The sequence below is a fragment of the Babylonia areolata genome, chromosome 27 (assembly GCF_041734735.1).
Source record: "Babylonia areolata isolate BAREFJ2019XMU chromosome 27, ASM4173473v1, whole genome shotgun sequence".
NCBI classification, from domain to species: domain Eukaryota; kingdom Metazoa; phylum Mollusca; class Gastropoda; order Neogastropoda; family Buccinidae; genus Babylonia; species Babylonia areolata.
The window spans coordinates 1,505,770-1,526,969 of NC_134902.1; the positions used below are offsets into that span (position 1 = coordinate 1,505,770).

Sequence of the window (21,200 nt, forward strand, 5' to 3'; positions counted from 1 at the left end):
GGGTAGGACGGCTGTAATGTCAGTGAATGTGATTATAACCACTTGTGGATTGGGTAGGACGGCTGTAGTGTCAGTGAATGTGATTATAACCACTCGTGGATTGGGTAGGACGGCTGTAATGTCAGTGAATGTGATTATAACCACTCATGGAACGGGTAGGACGGCTGTAATGTCAGTGAATGTGATTATAACCACTTGTGGATTGGGTAGGACGGCTGTAGTGTCAGTGAATGTGATTATAGCCACTTGTGGATTGGGTAGGACGGCTGTAGTGTCAGTGAATGTGATTATAACCACTCGTGGATTGGGTAGGACGGCTGTAGTGTCATTGAATGTGATTATAACCACTCGTGGATTGGGTAGGACGGCTGTAATGTCAGTGAATGTGATTATAACCACTTGTGGAACGGGTAGGACGGCTGTAATGTCAGTGAATGTGATTATAACCACTTGTGGATTGGGTAGGACGGCTGTAATGTCAGTGAATGTGATTATAACCACTCGTGGATTGGGTAGGACGGCTGTAATGTCAGTGAATGTGATCATAACCACTCGTGGATTGGGTAGGACGGCTGTAATGTCAGTGAATGTGATTATAACCACTCGTGGATTGGGTAGGACGGCTGTAATGTCAGTGAATGTGATTATAACCACTCATGGAATGGGTAGGATGGCTGTAATGTCAGTGAATGTGATTATAACCACTCATGGATTGGGTAGGACGGCTGTAGTGTCAGTGAATGTGATTATAACCACTCGTGGAATGGGTAGGACGGCTGTAGTGTCAGTGAATGTGATTATAACCACTTGTGGAACGCGTAGGACGGCTGTAGTGTCAGTGAATGTGATTATAGCCACTCATGGATTGGGCAGGATGGCTGTTATGTCACTGAATGTGATTATAACCACTTGTGGATTGGATACGATGGCTGTAATGTCACTGAATGTGATTATAACCACTTGTGGATTGGATACGATGGCTGTAATGTCATTGAATGTGATTATAACCACTTGTGGCACAGGTACGATGGCTGAAAGTATCACTGAATAGAATTAATGGCTGAAAATATAACTGAATATAATTAATGGCTGAAAATACCACTGAATACTGGTTTTAATAACTGGTACTGACAACAACAACAACAGCAAAAAGAAAAAAAAAAAAGATTAGAAACTGGCTACGATTTCTGAACCAGCTATAACAAGTGTGCGTGACAGTAACCACTGGGCCCAGTACTGACCTGCGGGGACTGGGGGTCGGAGCTGTGCACACAGAACTCACAGCCAGCCAGCTTCCAGGACCCCAGCTTGGTGAGGACGATGGCCTCAGGACAGACGTTGCGGTGAATCATCTTGGCGTCATGGTGCAGGAACCCCAGGGCCTCCGTCACCTGAACCACAAGGGGCACATGAGATACAGTCAGTCAGGAAGAAAGAGGTGCTCACCGCAGGGCCTCCGTCACCTGAACTACAAGGGGCACATGGGATACAGTCAGTCAGGAAGAAAGAGGTGCTCAGCCCAGGGCCCGTCACCTGAACCACAAGGGGCACATGGGATACAGTCAGTCAGGAAGAAAGAGGTGCTCAGCCCAGGGCCCGTCACCTGAACCACAAGGGGCACATGGGATACAGTCAGTCAGGAAGAAAGAGGTGCTCACCGCAGGGCCCGTCACCTGAACCACAAGGGGCACATGGGATACAGTCAGTCAGGAAGAAAGAGGTGCTCACCGCAGGGCCCGTCACCTGAACCACAAGGGGCACATGGGATACAGTCAGTCAGGAAGAAAGAGGTGCTCACCGCAGGGCCCGTCACCTGAACCACAAGGGGCACATGGGATACAGTCAGTCAGGAAGAAAGAGGTGCTCACCGCAGGGCCCGTCACCTGAACCACAAGGGGCACATGGGATACAGTCAGTCAGGAAGAAAGAGGTGCTCACCGCAGGGCCCGTCACCTGAACCACAAGGGGCACATGGGATACAGTCAGTCAGGAAGAAAGAGGTGCTCAGCCCAGGGCCCGTCACCTGAACCACAAGGGGCACATGGGATACAGTCAGTCAGGAAGAAAGAGGTGCTCACCGCAGGGCCCGTCACCTGAACTACAAGGGGCACATGGGATACAGTCAGTCAGGAAGAAAGAGGTGCTCACCGCAGGGCCTGTCACCTGAACCACAAGGGGCACATGGGATACAGTCAGTCAGGAAGAAAGAGGTGCTCACCGCAGGGCCTCCGTCACCTGAACTACAAGGGGCACATGGGATACAGTCAGTCAGGAAGAAAGAGGTGCTCAGAATGAGAACCCCCCAATAAGCCCACATCATAATCTTCACAATGTCATCAGACAGCAGAATCGACCCCCCCAATAAGCCCACATCATAATCTTCATGATGTCGTCAGACAGCAGAATCGACCCCCCCAATAAGCCCACATCATAATCTTCATAATGTCGTCAGACAGCAGAATCGAACCCCCACCTGCAGCAGGCCGTGCTTGATCTCCACGTCGTACAGCTGGAAGTCCTGCAGTTCTTTGGGCACTGGGGTCAGCGAGGTCATGGTGCCCAGCACGTTGGCCAGGCTGGCAAACACCGGCTCCGTGGCAAAGGCCAGCGCCTCACTGGGGACAGAGGTCATGACATGATGAGGTCAGCGCCTCACTGGAGACAGAGGTCATGACATGATGAGGTCAGCGCCTCACTGGGGACAGAGGTCATGACATGATGAGGTCAGCGCCTCACTGGGGACAAAGGTCATGACATGATGAGGTCAGCGCCTCACTGGGGACAGAGGTCATGACAAGATGAGGCCAGCGCCTCACTGGGGACAGGTCATGACATGATGTCACTCATCACACAGAGCAAGAGAAAGGCAGTATCTGACTGCAGTTGTTACAGACCCTACAGAGAAAGAAGGAAGGAAGGAAGGAACGAACGAACAAACAAACCTCTTTCACTGAGGGAAGAAAAGGAATAAGCACAAATGGACTGTTTTCACCTTGCTCTCATCAAAGGGGAAAATAAAACATTAACAAACATGCAATACAAAATCATAACATTGCATTAATGATTTTCAAATTTCAAAGAGAGAGAGAGAGAGAGAGAGAGAATCTTACAGCAAATGTCACAGGCTAGAGAGAGAGAGAGTGAGAGAGAGAGAGAGAGAGAGAGAGAGAGAGAGAGACAGAGACAGAGACAGAGACAGAGAGAAAGAAACTGACGGATGAAACAGAGAGAACATTAGACAAACGGATAGATGAATATCATTTTCCATAAATCTTTTTTCTTCTTCTGAAATGTAAGCAAATAAACCTCTGGACACCAACTACAAATGATAGCTTAAAACACACTAATGCGCGCGCACACACATACACACACACACACACACATACACACACACACCTGAATGCAGTCAGGTGGAGAGAAGAGAGACAGAGTAACTAAATGTAACGGAACAAAATCTGGGCAAAAAGAAGAAAGCATAACATTTATCATCAGTGTGCCAACCTTAAAAGTCCTCTAAACATGGTTTTAAATTTTGAAGAATCATAAAAAAAATCGCTTTGAAATGCAAAATCCAACATTACGTAGAATCATATAATGCATGATACCACACACACTTATTCGATTCAGTCATATTTTGCCAAAAAACAACAACAAACAGCACACTCATCCTGTGCAAACTTCATCTGCTGCCATGAAATCTCATTTAAATAGCACACCTTGGTGGCACAGCTGTCACAACACAGACATGTGAATGAAAACAAAACAAAAACCGCAATATTGCCTGTTTACAACTGGTCACAAAGTGCCAAAACAAAGTGCTTCAGCTGGATGCACATGAAGAATAACCTAAGTTTTATTTCATCAAAGCATTTTAGCACCAGAAAATGATGTCTGGAGGGACCTTTAGAGGACCTTTAATGAATAATGTAGGTTTTATTTCATCAAAGTGTTTTAGCACCAGAAAATGATGTCTGGAGGGATCTTTAGAGGACCTTTAATGAATAATGTAGGTTTTATTTCATCAAAGTGTTTTAGCACCAGAAAACAATGTTTGGAGGGACCTTTTGGAGGACCTTTAACGAATAATGTAGGTTTTATTTCATCAAAGCATTTTAGCACCAGAAAATGATGTCTGGAGGGACCTTTAGAGGACCTTTAATGAATAATGTAGGTTTTACTTCATCAAAGTGTTTTAGCACCAGAAAACGATGTTTGGAGGGACCTTTAGAGGACCTTTAATGAATAATGTAGGTTTTATTTCATCAAAGCATTTTAGCACCAGAAAACGATGTTTGGAGGGACATTTAGAGGACCTTTAATGAATAATGTAGGTTTTATTTCATCAAAGTGTTTTAGCACCAGAAAACGATGTTTGGAGGGACCTTTAGAGGACCTTTAATGATTAATGTAGGTTTTATTTCATCAAAGCGTTTTAGCACCAGAAAACGATGTTTGGAGGGACCTTTAGAGGACCTTTAATTAATGTAGGTTTTATTTCATCAAAGCGTTTTAGCACCAGAAAACGATGTTTGGAGGGACCTTTTACATGTATGATGGACAATCATTTGAGAATGTCTTCAAAACAAAAAAATAAAAAGGAAGGAAAGCTGATGAAATTATTTGCTTGTGAAGGTGAATGAATATACTGGGTGACCCCAGATTATGCCTCTCAGAAAGATGTACATGTCAACATGTCACCCAGGTTGTACCTCTGAGAAAGATGTACATATAGTAGGTCAACACGTCACCCAGGCTGTGCCTCTCAGAAAGATGTACATGTCAACTCATCACCCAGGTTGTGCCTCTGAGAAAGAAACATGTCAACACGTCACCCAGGCTGTGCCTTTGTGAAAGAAACACATGTCAACACATCACCCCCATGCCTGCCCCCACACACCGTGACTCTTCCAGCGGGTGGATGACGGCCAGGATCTTGGGATGGCGCAGTTTGGTCAGCTGCTGGACGCCCCCTCTCAGCATCTCCATGATGGTGTCACGGTCACGCCGCGAGTACCGCTCCACCGACTTGCGCTCAAACACAAACACTGACGCCTCCTGCACACACACAAGCAAGCACAGTTTCAGTTTCTCATGGAGGCATCACAGCGTTCCGACAAATCTATATACATACACTTCACAACATCTGCCGGGCAGATGCCTGACCAGCAGCATAACCCAACGCACTTAGTCAGGTCTTAGTCAGTTAGTCACTTAGTCTTTTTAAGCTGATTTGACGTCCACTGTGGGAGTGTGTCTGTGCATGCACGACAGTTAGTAATCTCTGAATGTAGGTCTAAGAAAGAAAACAGTATTCTACAGGTTGAGTGATTCCAAACAGACCCATTCCTTTCTGTGTGAATGGGTCCTATCAGCTCTGTGGCAGACAATGTGTAATCCAAAGCAAACATCTGACACACATGGCATCACCCCCGCTCCCCACTAACACCCCTGTCCCCACACCGCCAGAAGGTCTGATTCTTTGCTTTGCATACAACAAATCTGCCTTTGATAATGGGGGGAAAAAACTGTCTTTAAGTCACCAGTACATTTTCAATAACCTCTAACACTAATTTTCATTATCATAGTACACAGTGTTTCATCACCACCATTGTAAATGTCATTATCGTTTATGTCAACTACTTCTTGGAAGAAATTGTCACGTCATACTACTCACAGCATGACTGATGTCAGGTTAATGAAACTGGCAGTTCAAATTTCAGATCCAGACACAATAACAACAACAATAACAACAACAACAGTTAAATAATAATAATAATAACAACGATAATAATAATAACAGTGATAATAATGACAACAATAATAATACTAATAGTGATGATGATTATTACAATGATAACAGTATCAAAACCACTGCATAGCAAGACTGTAACAGTGAATAATAATAATAATAATAATAACAGTGATAATAATAACAGTGAACAGTAATAATAATAATAATAACAGTAATAATAATAATAATGATCATAACCATGATAACAGTATCAAAACCACAGTACAGCATAACTAACAGTGAATAGTAGGAACAATAATAATAACAGTGATAATAACAATGATAACAGTAATGATGATAACAGTATCAAAACCACTGCATAGCATGACTGCAACAATGAATAGCAGTAGTAGTAATAATAATATAACAATAACAGTAATGGTGATAATAACAATGATAACAGTAATAACAACAATAATAATAACAATGATAACAGTAATGATGATAATAACAATGATAACAGTAATGATGATCACAATGATAACAGTAATGATGATAATAACAATGATAACAGTAATGATGATCACAATGATAACAGTATCCAAACCACTGCATAGCATGACTGTAACAATGAACAGCAGTAGTAGTAATAATAATCATAACAATGATAACAGTAATGATGATCACAACAACGATAACAGTATCCAAACCACTGCATAGCATGACTGTAACAATGAACAGCAGTAGTAGTAGTAATAATCATTACAATGATAACAGTAATGATGATCACAACAACGATAACAGTATCAAAACTACTGCATAGCATGACTGTAACAGTGAATAGCAGCAGAAGTATTAAAAATAATATAACAATGATAGCAGTAACGATGATAATAACAATAATAACAATGATAACAGTATCCAAACCACAGCACAGCATGGCTGTTGGCCCCAGACGGGCACACTGACCTCCTTGGTGGACCTCTTGACGGCAGCGAACACTTTCCACAGCAGTCCTGGCCCTGCGCTGGCCACCTGACCAAACATGTCAAACTCCCTGGCCAGGGGGTTCCCTGGCAGCACAGTGGACACGGCACTCTTCAGCTTGTTCAGCATCTCCATGGTGCCCTGCTGTCTCCGCTCTCCCACGCACGGGGAATAATCACAGCTCTGACGCTCTGGAGCTCAACGTAACGTGTAACGCTTTGCCTGAACTCTGCCGCACCCGGGGATAATCACAACTCCAAACGACGGCAGCTGAACGTAATGTGTAACGCTTTGCAAACACAACCCACGCGTGGCACTGTTGCACTGGGGATCAAATTCAGATTCCTTCTTCTTTTCTTTCTTTTAAATAAAACTATCACTCAGGAAGCGTAATATTCAATTTCATTGATGTAATGTCTCTCTGTCATCTAGTCAATGGGCAGTTTCTTGCTGTTTTAGTGTTTGGAATGTGTGATGTTTTCTAAGGGTTTTTAAGTGACCTGGTATGTCTATGTACATGTGTGCTATATTGCGTCATTTGTACACAGTTGCATTTATAAAAAAATGCAAAGCTTAAAAGTGATGAATATATCTCATAGTGTCAACTAAATCCAGATTCATGATTAACAGAACCAAGTCATCAAACGACTGCTTGGACAGCGTAAAAATGAGCAAGTCATTTCTTCACAGGTATGGCTTGCACATAGAATATAAAAGCCCTGAGCATGCATGAAAGCAGCGCTGTCTTACAGACTGAGTATCACTACCACTTTCACTATCAGTGCAGGAACAAGCAACACACCTGTGGTGTGTGGATGGTAGGGGGACTGAGTCAGGCCGGCAAGCTGTTCCTGGCAGTGTCTGTCACTAAATTAATCATGTCACGTTTTTCTCTGTGTATGTGTGCATGTGTGTGTGTGTGTAAGCACATGCTACGGATGTGATTAACGTGCTACACTCGATGCTACAGCAAACATGTGTCCATCACAGCACGTTCCAGCAGGTTCTTGTCTTTACCAGAGATTTTTGTTGTTGTTGTAATGCCAGATCTCTCTTGGAAAAGTTGATTCCATCTGAAACACAAAGACCCTGGCTTTTTGAACTACACAAACATTTTTGACACACACTACGTCTCACACACACTGTCAATTACATATCACATATCATACACATATACATGTACTGAATTCAAATCAACACTGTCACAAAGAAACCATGAATTATATATACCAACTTCACATGCAGACACACACGTATATACACACACACACACACTGTCGCACACACACACCACTTTTCACATATTCAAACTTCATGCACACATTCCACATATAAACACACACACACACACAGAATCAAACACAAAACCTACACAGATATCACAGACGCAAACTTTACATATGCAGAGTGACCGATTCACACACCCACACCGACACTCTCTATGTGACACACACACAATGATACATCCACTCAGAAAGACTGTGTGCCCCTTAGAACTTGAAGCATCGATGTACTACACTACACTACACTACACTACACTACACTACACCATGCTGTGCACTTCACAGCCCAGCCGAGCACAAAGGCCAGACAAAAACACCTAACTCACAACCTCATTACAACAACTTGTGAAATTCATCAATGAATTAGGACTCTGCCTCTGAACACAACACTGTTCACAAACATCACTTTTGTTGGACTAAAAAAGAAAATCATGAAGTTTTTTTCATTTTGAAAGAATTACATTAAATACACACACACAGCAAAGCTGTTTCCATGCATAATGTTATACATACACATACACACCTACATATATGAATGTATATATAAATGTACTAAATAAAAATGTATGTACATATATATGGAAATTTTTTATATATATGGAAATGCTTAAAAGAAGAATACAAACACTTATAAAACCAATGACCGCACAGACACAATCACATGTCATGCTTATCTAGACCAAGAAATAATCTTTACAAATCCAACTTTCTGCACCCGTGTGGAAATTTATGGAATGATCTTCCACGCACTAAGTCACTTTGAAAAGTATTAAGAACAAAAAGGTGTTTAAGAAATATCTGAAGAATCATCTCTTTGACTGTCGTTGAGATTAACAGTAATACACGTCTTGATCTGCTAGTCTCATGCTGCTTTAATTAATGTCTGTGAAATGTTTTGTATATATGCTTGTGTCGGCAGTGAAATTGCATTTTTGAGGGAATATGTGTACGTATCACTATGTGTGTGTGTGTGTGTGTGTGTGTGTGTGTGTGTTGTGTGTGTTGTGAGTCTGTGTGTTGTGTGTGTGAGAGTGAACCAGAAATGCAATGGTGTATTTCCTTATCACATTATTCATGTTTATTTGTTTTATATATACATATATATTTGATGGCTTGATGCGAAAAGCAGTTGTTGCTTAATCAATTTACCATCATGAAATAAGTTTAAAACTTTGACTTTGTGACATTTGTCTTTGTCTTGCGCACACACACACACACACACACATGCATGTACGCCCGCACACACACACACACACACATGCATGTACGCACACATACACACACACACAGGCACAACCACAGCACTCCTGTTGCAGCTCAGTCTCTTATAATTTAAACCCATCATCAATAATTTGGAGTGGTTTTACAAACACAACTTATGTAAATACCACTCACAACCAACCAACCAACCAACCCACCCTGGATTTGCTTTCCCAAAAACCAGGGAAGAAGCTAGTCAATATCTAACAGCTTACTTCATCCATGTATACATGTATCAAAGAATGTGCAGGTACAGTGAATCAATGGAGGACTGAAAACAAACAAACATGAACCAAAGAAAACAAAATTGAGTTCTTTTCAACTTTACACTTGATAGATTATTATGTTCTTTTGATGAGTATTATTTATGTTTATTTGCTACTCATGTATCAAGTCCTCACAGTGATTACTCAACAATTTTGTTGTAGTTTTTAATTTTTTATTTATTGCAATTGATTTGCAATGTTTCAAAGAAAAGAACTTTCTTTGTAAGTGACTGAAAGAGAAAACTAATATAACTGGACAGTGATATATAATTGTAAAAAAACATTTAAAATGGTCTTTAGTTATAAATGATTACTGGCAGTTGTAGGTGCGGTGAAAGGAATAACTTTTCTTCTTCTTAATTAAAAAAAAAAAAAAAGTACGACTTTTTAACTCACCTGCTAAAATAATAACTTGTACACAGAACATAAGTATATTATAGACTATAGTGTTTCAGCAGTACTAGTACTTTTTACATATGAAAACATGCACACATTACATACACGCACAAGATACAACTACAAGATACAATTTAAATTGTTTCTAAAACATGGAAAATTGTCTTTCACAATAACTTTATATTCATAGACACATATATTCCAATATCATAAACATTTCTATATTCTATATTCTTGCAAATGCACACAGGTATACTTCATTTGAATAATGTTTGAGATTTATAGTGCATTTGGGTGCTGTCTCTCTTCCACACCCATCCCTTCTGTTTAGTACCGTTTACCACACATGTATCCCTCTCTCTTCCACACCCATCCCTTCTGTTTAGTACCGTTTACCACACATGTATCCCTCTCTCTTCCACACCCATCCCTTCTGTTTAGTACCGTTTACCACACATGTATCCCTCTCTCTTCCACACCCATCCCTTCTGTTTAGTACTGTTTACCACACATGTATCCCTCTCTCTTCCACACCCATCCCTTCTGTTTAGTACCGTTTACCACACATGTATCCCTCCCTCTTCCACACCCATCCCTTCTGTTTAGTACCGTTTATCACACATGTATCCCTCTCTCTTCCACACCCATCCCTTCTGTTTAGTACCGTTTACCACACATGTATCCCTCTCTCTTCCACACCCATCCCTTCTGTTTAGTACCGTTTACCACACATGTATCCCTCTCTCTTCCAAAAAAATATGTATGTCTTGTAAATGGCTGGAGCTGAAAATGTTTCTGTGTGTGTGTGTGTGTGTGTGTGTGTGTGTGTGTGCGCGCGCGCGCGCGCGCGCACGTTCTCTCACATGTACATCAAGACGAGTGTGTGTATCAATTACATGTGAGGTTCTTGATTAATCAAAAGAAAAGCAGCAAATATTATGGCATTATGTCAAGTACTTTGAACACATACATTCTATACAATAAAATATATGCAGTTTTGTAGTACTTTCTTTAAAACCAATTTTGTCATTTGTTGAATGATTGATCCATTCTATCATTGCCTTCCCAACACCCCTGTCCCAATCCTTTCAGTCTTTCTGAAACTTCTCTATTTTTCATTGTACACGGAAAATGAGAAATGATCAGCATGTTCTGTTAAAATGGCTTCAGATTATTTCAGTTTGCATGTGAAACATTTATAGGCACACACCCACACCCACAGAATGAGAGAGAGAGAGAGAGAGAGAGAGAGAGAGCAGTGAACACGTTATAGAAAACGTGAAGGTTGTCTTATCAAGTTCCAGATTGGCGCATTGTGTAATGGAGACTGTCTCTTACGTATGGAGAAACAGGCTGTCAGGTGCACTTCCTCGTGGACCACAGTCCCTAATTATTGTCCAACGAGTAATGACTCCGGCGTTTGGATGTGGCACAAGGGTCGTAACTCTGGGAATTTCAGGAAGTGAAACTCTCAAAAAACTTGCAAGTTATCGTGTTTATTTTAATGAAGATTGAGACAGCTGATCCATAACCAGACACGTGAAATTGAAATTATCCGGCAATTTTATTATTGGCATGAACGTAAAATCATTTTAACAGTTTTGATGTTGTTTATAGTAAGAATTTAAAAGTGATCATTGTTTAGAGAGTGTCAAAATGGCTGCGCCCTTGTTGAACATGGCGGGAACCATGGGCACGATGTGCAAGATTTTACTCAGCATTTGTTTTCTGGGTTTACTCAGTTCTTGTGCTTCTGGAGCAAAGCTGAACGCTCCAAAGGTTTTACTACCATACTACAGTTCTGTTATTGCAAACTTCACGCTTGAAGTGGAATATTCGCCGGAGGAGTCGCAGGTTGCCAACTGCTACCGTTGGTAAGGAACCGGCGTCTGCTCGTTCCGTCACTCAGTCTAAGATACCAAGATTCAGAAACCAAGAAATTAAAACTATGTTAAGTTCTCAAAACACATGCATGTGTGCAGTATAGAAATTGGTAATAGTATCTTAGTTTCTAAACCAACCACAATTGCTGAAAAACTATTTTAAATAGTCAGTTCATTGTGTGATTAGTCACTCACTCACTGTCTTTGTTGTCTGCTACGGATGCTGTGTGTGTTATAGCAGACGATGCGCGTCGGTTTCGGTTTGACTTGTGAGAGCGTTCACAAAAATTGGGGGAACATGAGTGTGGTCCATCTATGAATTTGTTCTGCCATTTGGAACGCACAGAGATCTTGAGTCGGATGACGAGCATGGCCTGTCTTGATGGTGTGTTCACTGACAGAAGTTCAGGGAGACAGCCATTGAAGGAGTCATCGGCAAGTCAATGTTGGTCGTGTAACGGAAAGAAGAAGAAGAAGAAGTGACAGAATGTTTAGTTTGTTTACAATGCTTGCTTTTTGATTTGAAGCCAGAGAAGAGAAATGGAGGTTTAATAACAAAGTAGTTGGGTGTTATCCTTGATTAATATGAAGCTTGGTGCTTTGCGGAGATCCTGACAAAAATGTTATTGAATGACATCGGTAATCGTTACCTATGATGATTTTGGTTGGAGTTCCTCAGTTAATAAAAAAAACAAAAACAGTGGGAGTTCGTTGGTGATTTTGGTGGGAGATTTGGCAAATGTAGATTCAGGAGGAGGTGTTGAGCGTCGCGTGACCAATCTGTGGATCAAGAGTTTGATTTCTGGTTTTACTTTTCTGTACGCGGTTCTGTAAGCCATTAGTGAAAAGTTCATGCAGGACAAACTCCAGAATTAAGAAAGGTCCACATCGACTTTCATTGACTGAGAATTGAACATTACATCTGTTGATTATTTAATATTTGGGACCGATGTTGAGCTGTTTGCTGCACATTGATTGAGGATCGATGTACAGCGCTGGCCGTTTAATAACCCTGTAGTTCCAATGTCTTTGAGATATATTTGATTAGATTAGGAAAAAAAGAAAGGAAAAAAACAACAACAAAAAACCCCCAACAAAACAGCAACCCCTCCCCCGAAAAAAAACAACAAAAAAACAACAACAACAAAAAACCCCAACAGAAACACTTGTGTGCATTGGAAGTAGAATTTTATAAATGTGCTTAGTTATGATATAGTGTAATACTAATAATGTAGTGTTTGGCTAAGTATATTTGCTCAGTAACACTACAGTACCAAGCCGTTGATATATTGTTCATTTATTTTTAGATAAAAAGTTTGAAGATCAGCTGATGGTTGTAAGCAGGTATCTGTGTGGAGCAGTGTGTACAAGTTGTTAGTGCGATGTTGCAGGCGTTCAACAAGACCAGAGGTGGCCCAGGTTCATTTGATCAACTCGACAGATGGAGAGTGTGCTGCCAAAGCCCGGGTGTCTGCCATCTCCAAAACACCCCATCAGATGACCACTGCCATTCTAGCAGAGAATAAAGGTACCGCATGCAGTTGTCACCCCTGGAATTTCTCATCGTCGTCTTGTTGAAATCCACTAAGAAAATCAGATGGTTTCTTTGTTTTTTTTCCATTACGCAACCAACATAACATGCTGATGACTCTGTTGTGGTTGATGTACGCTGGGTATTTTTCTGTCTCCATAACCCACCGAACACTGACATGGATTACAGATCTTTAACGTGTGTATTTGATCTTCTGTGTGCATATACACACAAAGGGGCTTCAGGCACTAGCAGGTCTGCACAAATGTTGACCTAGGAGATTGGATAAATCTCCACCCTTTAAACCCACCAGGCACCGTTAATGAGATCCGAACCCAGGACTGTCAGATTGAAAGTCCAACACTTTAACAACTCGGTTTTTGTGCCCAGGGTGCCGCAATCTGTTCTGTTGTTGTCTTTTATACAGATTTTTATTTTTTTGGTTCATATATTTTTATTTTGTTGATTTGGTTGATTTCTTTTTGTAACTATTTATCATGACAGCAGTAGCAGATGTATGATTGAACTGAAACGTTGGACTTATTATTTCTTTCTTGCAGTGACAAAGGAGATCCTTCGCTGTAATGTCATTGTGAGTGAAATCGTTCGTCTGGACATCGAAACCACAACACGCCTGTTGTACTTGGAAGATTCACCTGAGGAGCTGATTGCTCGTGGATATGACAGTGAAGGTATTGTTGACTTGTACGTCATGACAGTGAAGGTATTGTTGACTTGTACGTCATGACAGTGAAGGTATTGTTGACTTGTATGTCATGACAGTGAAGGTATTGTTGACTTGTACATCATGTTTGCTGCATGACAGTGAAGGTATTGTTGACTTGTACATCATGTGTGCTGCATGACAGTGAAGGTATTGTTGACTTGTACATCATGTGTGCTGCATGACAGTGAAGGTATTGTTGACTTGTACATCATGACAGTGAAGGTATTGTTGACTTGTACATCATGACAGTGAAGGTATTGTTGACTTGTACATCATGTGTGCTGCATGACAGTGAAGGTATTGTTGACTTGTACATCATGACAGTGAAGGTATTGTTGACTTGTACATCATGTTTGCTGCATGACAGTGAAGGTATTGTTGACTTGTACATCATGTGTGCTGCATGACAGTGAAGGTATTGTTGACTTGTACATCATGACAGTGAAGGTATTGTTGACTTGTACGTCATGTGTGCTGCAGTAGACTCTCAAGGCCTGATCAGTGTGGTGGGTTTATGTTTAGGTCAGGCATCTGCTGAATTTTTTTATATTTTGATTAGTAGATAAGTGTAGCATATATGGATCTTCATTTACCCACTTGACAGTTTCTGACAAGTGTGCTGGTCAGTGAAGGGCTGTCTTCCTCACAAAGATCACAGTTTTCAGACAGAGCTTACCGGTCAGGATGTCAGTCACCATTCTGTATTTGGATTTCTTAGGACTGCGTTATTCTTGTGCAGCAAAATCAATGACACGTCAAGAACAGACAAAAAGTGGAATCCTACTTGAAATTCATGCCACCAAGGTTGAGAAGTTAAAGGGGGTTAGTCATTTATGTGAGAGATTAATGGTGTGTTGAAATCCTTGAGTTTATATTGCCCTTGTGTGGTTCGTCCGTCGGGATCGACGAGGACCATCTAGTCATCCTGGGGGTGGGTGGATTGGGCTCTGTGGGTGCGCAGATGACTGGTCAGGCCAATCTGCGCCCGGAAGGTTCTGACGCAGTGTGGACAGGGGATGGTGGCGGCTGTCAGGGACTTGCTGGCACTGCTTTTCCTGGCCTGTCTGCGTTGCTCTGCTGCAGCGATTCTGTTGGCCTCACAGGATTTGGCGCCTTTGTGGACAGCTGAACGCCACTTTGGTCTGTCCATTGCATTCAGCTCCCATGTGTCGTGGCTGATGCTGAAGGCCTTCAGAGAAGTTTTCAGAGTGTCTTTGAAGCGCTTCTTTTGGCCTCCATGGGAGCACTTGCCATGTTGGAGTTCGCCGTACAGCAGTTTATTGTCCTTACAAAACATTCAGATATCAAGATTGGACTTTGTGTGGTGTGTAGAAAAAGGAAGATATAATTATTTTTTTTTTTGTAGAATCTATATTTGCTCTGTGTGTGTGTGTGTGTGTGTGTGTGTGTGTGTTTCAGGCAACATTTTTTCCAGTCTGGAGGGCCTGCAGTTTGAGTGGAGCCTGGTGTCTGACAATGAAGTGGGGGGAGAGGTGGTCGATGCTCACAACATTCTCAGGTAACGACATATGTTTTTTATCTGATGTTCTCAACATTCTCAGGTACCTGCAAACAGATGTTTTTTATTTGATGCTCACAACATTCTCAGGTAACGGCAAACACAGGTGTTTTTTATCTGATGCTCACAACATTCTCAGGTAACGAACGGCAAACACAGGTGTTTTTTATCTGATGCTCACAACATTCTCAGGTAACGAACGGCAAACACAGGTGTTTTTTTTATCTGATGCTCACAACATTCTCAGGTAACAAACGGCAAACACAGGTGTTTTTTTTATCTGATGCTCACAACATTCTCAGGTAACGAACGGCAAACACAGGTGTTTTTTATCTGATGCTCACAACATTCTCAGGTAACGAACGGCAGACACAGGTGTTTTTTATCTGATGCTCACAACATTCTCAGGTTATGGCAGACATCTGTGTTTTTTATCTCATGCTCACATTTTCACGTCACAGCAAACACATGTCTAGTTATATCTGATGCTCCAAACAAGTCTCGGGTAATGGCAAACACAGACGTAGTTTCATATCTTATTTTGCTGTTACAGTTTTCATAATGCATTGTATTATTCTTGGGTGCTTGGTTCTTTCCTTTAAAAAAAAAAAAAAATCAGTTTTAATAGGTCAGCATTTTATAAATAAAAGATAAACTGAGAAAGTTACAGAAAGCATACAGAAAATCACTCTTTCTGGGATTAAGCTTGATTCCGGAACACTCAAATGAAAGTAGCAGGCTCTTTGAAGGATTTTGATAATGTGGTGATGTTTTGATTGGTTGATGGGTTTTCAAAAGTGTTTGCATTGGTTGATGGGTTTTAGACAGCCTTTTTCTTTATTCCACTCTCTACACCTGGTAAAGGTGCTGCAGAGCCTGTGTGTGTGTGTGTGCGCGCGCGTGCGCGTGCATGCGTAGTAGTAGTAGTAGTAAAAGTAGTGGTAGTAGCAACAGCAGCAGCGCCAGTAGTAAAAAAAAAAAAAAAAGAAAAGTAATTTAAAAAAAAAAACCCAAAAAACACGTAAAACGTTTCTCTCTATGTTTCTATCTGTGTGTGTGTGTGTGTGTGCGCGTGTGCGTGTGTGCGCACGCACGCATGTGTGTGTGTGTGTCTGTACGTGTGTGTGTGTGTGTGTGTGTGTGTGTGTTCAGGATCAAGCGATTCTCGGAGTCGCACTACACCACGCCCCCTCACATCGTCCCTCTGGAGGAGCTGGGGCTGCAAGGGGACACCATCCTGGTGGAAGGAATTCGCACGGGCAGCGCCAAGTGCTTGACTCGCCTCAAGGATCCCGTCTACAAGGTGGCTGTGAAGCAGAGGCCTGATGCAATGACCGTTGTTACGTTTTTTGTAAATTTCTTGACAGTGTGATGTGCTTGGTTCTCCTTGTGACCCTCGTTCTCTTGCTAATAAAGACGTAGTCTCTTCTCTTGTCTTCTGTTCTCATTGTGTCTGTGGCTGTAATCATGTTTTTCTCTTTGTGTGTAATTTATTTATAGTTACCATGTTCATTTTGCATGATCAGGCCTTTCTGTTGATGTACTGCAATGTATGAATAATAAAAAGATCAACTTTTCAGTGTCAGAAAAGATGTCTGACTGCCGTGGCTTTGTAAGTTGAGCATGAAAATAAATATGATCTTGAAAACACACTGAGAACTGTGCACAAGAGACTTGCTTTTTAGATTGTTCTATCTTGATATATAAAGTAATTGTGTGTGCTTTGTCATTGACTCATTTCATTTGTCATGTTTTTAAGTCCTGATTTGAGTGCCTTGTGTTGTTTTAACTTTTTTCCCCAGGTTGATGTTAAAAGATAGTGCTTAGGGTCGTTGTACTGGGGGGATAGAACAAAATATAGATACCCAGATAGAGGTAGGGTGACACTCAGCTGATTGTTTGTGGTGGTTAAACTTTCAGACTTGAGATCATACTGCAGTGAGGTAAGTGCTGTGAAGTGATAGACCCACACCGTGACATGATGGAGGTGTGTGATGTACGTGTGCAGCAGTCGGTCAAACCCAACGAAGTCCGTATCATGGTGATTGCCAACCTGATGCTGACGCCCCCCGACGCCTACGTGTTGAAACACGCCCGTGTCAAGTACACTGTGGAGCTTCTCCGTCACAACTCCCTCAAAGGTGGGTGGTCACATTGCCAGGCTGAGAGAGAGAGAGAGAGAGTGGAGCTTCTCCGTCACAACTCCCTCAAAGGTGGGTGGTCACATTGCCAGGCTGAGAGAGAGAGAGAGAGTGGAGCTTCTCCGTCACAACTCCCTGAAAGGTGGGTGGTCACATTGCCAGGCTGAGAGAGAGAGAGAGTGGAGCTTCTCCGTCACAACTCCCTCAAAGGTGGGTGGTCACATTGCCAGGCTGAGAGAGAGAGAGAGAGTGGAGCTTCTCCGTCACAACTCCCTCAAAGGTGGGTGGTCACATTGCCAGGCTGAGAGAGAGAGAGTGGAGCTTCTCCGTCACAACTCCCTGAAAGGTGGGTGGTCACATTGCCAGGCTGAGAGAGAGAGAGAGAGAGTGGAGCTTCTCCGTCACAACTCCCTCAAAGGTGGGTGGTCACATTGCCAGGCTGAGAGAGAGAGAGAGAGAGTGGAGCTTCTCCGTCACAACTCCCTCAAAGGTGGGTGGTCACATTGCCAGGCTGAGAGAGAGAGAGAGAGTGTGGAGCTTCTCCGTCACAACTCCCTCAAAGGTGGGTGGTCACATTGCCAGGCTGAGAGAGAGAGAGAGAGTGGAGCTTCTCCGTCACAACTCCCTCAAAGGTGGGTGGTCACATTGCCAGGCTGAGAGAGAGAGAGAGAGAGTGGAGCTTCTCCGTCACAACTCCCTCAAAGGTGGGTGGTCACATTGCCAGGCTGAGAGAGAGAGAGTGGAGCTTCTCCGTCACAACTCCCTGAAAGGTGGGTGGTCACATTGCCAGGCTGAGAGAGAGAGAGAGAGTGTGGAGCTTCTCCGTCACAACTCCCTCAAAGGTGGGTGGTCACATTGCCAGGCTGAGAGAGAGAGAGAGAGAGTGGAGCTTCTCCGTCACAACTCCCTCAAAGGTGGGTGGTCACATTGCCAGGCTGAGAGAGAGAGAGAGTGTGGAGCTTCTCTGTCACAACTCCCTCAAAGGTGGGTGGTCACATTGCCAGGCTGAGAGAGAGAGAGAGAGAGAGCGCATGTCATTGAGAATGTTTTATCTGTCATGTTTCAGATTAGCAGATCATGATCTGGTCTTTTGAACCCTTTCCAACTCTTCATTTTTTGGTGGTTTATTTCTAGTTGTGAATCAGGTAAAGGTATTGGAAGAGTGCATTTTCACCAGTTTCAAGACCTCTGTGATGTGTGTTTTTCTCTGTCTTGTGTACTGAATAGAGGTGTGTGATGTTTCCTCAGAAATCACCATGTGATGTGTGTTTTTCTCTCGATGTGTCCTCAGAAATCACCATGTGATGTGTGTTTTTCTCTCGATGTGTCCTTAGAAATCACCATGTGATGTGTGTTTTTCTCTCGATGTGTCCTCAGAAATCACCATGTGATGTGTGTTTTTCTCTCGATGTGTCCTCAGAAATCACCATGTGATGTGTGTTTTTCTCTCGATGTGTCCTCAGAAATCACCATGCCGTCACCACAGTATTACCTGGATGTGAAAGACACCACAATCTGTACCCTGGATACCAAGACCTCCATGGCAACGGCCTTGGAAATGGGGTCAACAGAGATTGTCCTCAAGGACAGGAGTATCCTTGGCTTTACTGGGCTTGCTAGTTCATTTAGATATACAGACGTAATGTGTGCATGTGGCTTTTCAGCTACACTGTCTGTCAGTGACTGCGTGTTGTTTTAGACAGGCATTCTGATAACTCATGAATATTCATCCCTGATGCAGAGATGCCAGCTGTTATGATTTTGCTACGCTCGATCGCAGTTTGTTCCCGTGTTACGCCAACGTCAGAATTGTTCTGATTTCATTTTTGACTACATAGCGTGGTCACATGCTTTTCTGTCGCAGCATTACTCAGACGTTCTAGACCTATCAGTCACCAGGCCATGGCAGTCCTTTCTAACCTTGGTCTTGCGTGATGATGGTCAGCTAATCGTGTGTGTTTACATTGAAGCAGCATTGAGTGGACCAGTCAGCTTAATCGTTTGCCCATACAAGAGAGAACGTGATTGAGTTGTGTCTTGGTCAAACAATGTCTGTGCCCGGTGTATTAAGCTAAAATGTATGTTTGTTGTTGTGGCTTGGAGTCCAAACATTCCTACCAAATGTCCTGATTGTTCCTACAGACACTTGACAGGGGTTGGCATCTCAGCTTATGCCTTGAAAATGGAAATGACGCACTGCATGTTCGAGTGGGTCCCTGAGACGTTCTAAAAATTTCTAGATTGAACACAGATAAAGAGTGAAAATCATTCGTTGTTTATTTCAACGTGATTGATTATAGATGCTTGTGTGTGTTTTTTTTTAATCTCCCTTGACAAAATTTGTTTCCTTTACTTATCAAAGATATTGTGATGACTGAATTTTTCCGACAGCCATCAGCGATGTTGCACGTTGTTAGCCCAGGATTTCTTGGTAAGTTGTTGCTTTTTCTTAACATAGTTCTGTATAAGTGTTGTGTTAATGTTCGTATATTTTTATGATTGGGGAATATGAATAAAAAAGCAAGTCTTCCGAACGTATGATCTATGATAAATTGTTACAGAATCTGAAGTTAGATCTCTCAGAGCGTTAATGAAATTGATAGTGCTTATGGATTCTTCAGTGCAAATACATGGGTGCTGGTTTCTACAAGTGGGTTTATGTGAGTAATTCCTACTGTCATTTTGACTGTGCAGTTTAGGCAGCCATTCAGATTGTCATCCAACTGTAGAACCTAACATTGACTGATATTGATCTGAGAATTGTTATCAGCTGATGACCCCTGGCATTATTGTTTCTTCTTCTTCCACGTTCCCTGGCCACACTAGATTTTCAGTCCGGTCAGGACATTATTGTTGTTTATTGTTTGTATTCTACTCTCTCATTTTTGAATTGACTGTTACCTTTAAAGTAAAAAATTGTTGTTATTTATTCTTTAAAGTTGAAAATTATTGTTATTTATTATTTGTATTCTGCTTCCTCATTTTTCAATTGACTGTTACCTTTAAAGTTGAAAATATTTAAGTGATCATCTTGTCCGTAATCTTTTTTTTTTCTTGTTTTGCAAAGAGTGCTAATGATTTTTTTCCCATTGTAGAAAAGTTACGCTTTTACTTAATTACGCTGGACAGGACACGTTGTCTGCATGACAGACAGCAGGATCCCGATGCTTTTGTATGGCCAGCTGAAGGAAGGCCACCGTGAACTTGGAAGACCCTGCAAGCGCTTCAAGGACACCTTGAAGACAAACCTCAAAGCCTGTGACATAGACATCGCTTCCTGGGAAACTGATGCCTTTGACCGCTGTCGTTGGAGGATGGTGTGCTCTAGTGGCATAAAGACGTTTGAAAACAAGAGAATGCTGGCCATTAAGGAGAAGTGTGAGTGAAGGAAGCAGGGCTCAACTTCTGGAGACGTTTTCCCTTGCAGCACCTGTGGGAAGTGCTGCGCATCCAGAATCGGCCTCTTCTCTCATATA

The 21,200-nt window shown here is 42.2% G+C and overlaps 2 protein-coding genes across 2 annotated transcripts in view; one reads left to right on the top strand and one right to left on the bottom strand.

Moving 5' to 3' along the window:
* LOC143301554 (SCY1-like protein 2) overlaps positions 1-11,375 on the bottom strand; it is a 36,127-nt gene extending 24,752 nt beyond the window's left edge. The window contains exons 1-5 of the mRNA XM_076615933.1: positions 11,262-11,375; positions 6,701-7,791; positions 4,898-5,055; positions 2,474-2,615; positions 1,242-1,391 (exon numbers count right to left, since the gene is read on the bottom strand). Coding sequence (XP_076472048.1) covers positions 1,242-1,391; positions 2,474-2,615; positions 4,898-5,055; positions 6,701-6,853 — 603 coding nt within the window. The 5' untranslated portion in view covers positions 6,854-7,791; positions 11,262-11,375. The remainder of the gene's footprint in view (positions 1-1,241; positions 1,392-2,473; positions 2,616-4,897; positions 5,056-6,700; positions 7,792-11,261) is intronic.
* Positions 11,376-11,592: 217 nt separating this feature from the next.
* Positions 11,593-21,200, top strand: part of LOC143301243 (nuclear pore membrane glycoprotein 210-like) — an 86,186-nt gene continuing 76,578 nt past the window's right edge. Inside the window, exons 1-8 of the mRNA XM_076615380.1 lie at positions 11,593-11,797; positions 13,198-13,334; positions 13,898-14,029; positions 15,484-15,583; positions 16,736-16,886; positions 17,592-17,724; positions 19,188-19,316; positions 20,087-20,155. Coding sequence (XP_076471495.1) covers positions 11,601-11,797; positions 13,198-13,334; positions 13,898-14,029; positions 15,484-15,583; positions 16,736-16,886; positions 17,592-17,724; positions 19,188-19,316; positions 20,087-20,155 — 1,048 coding nt within the window. The 5' untranslated portion in view covers positions 11,593-11,600. The remainder of the gene's footprint in view (positions 11,798-13,197; positions 13,335-13,897; positions 14,030-15,483; positions 15,584-16,735; positions 16,887-17,591; positions 17,725-19,187; positions 19,317-20,086; positions 20,156-21,200) is intronic.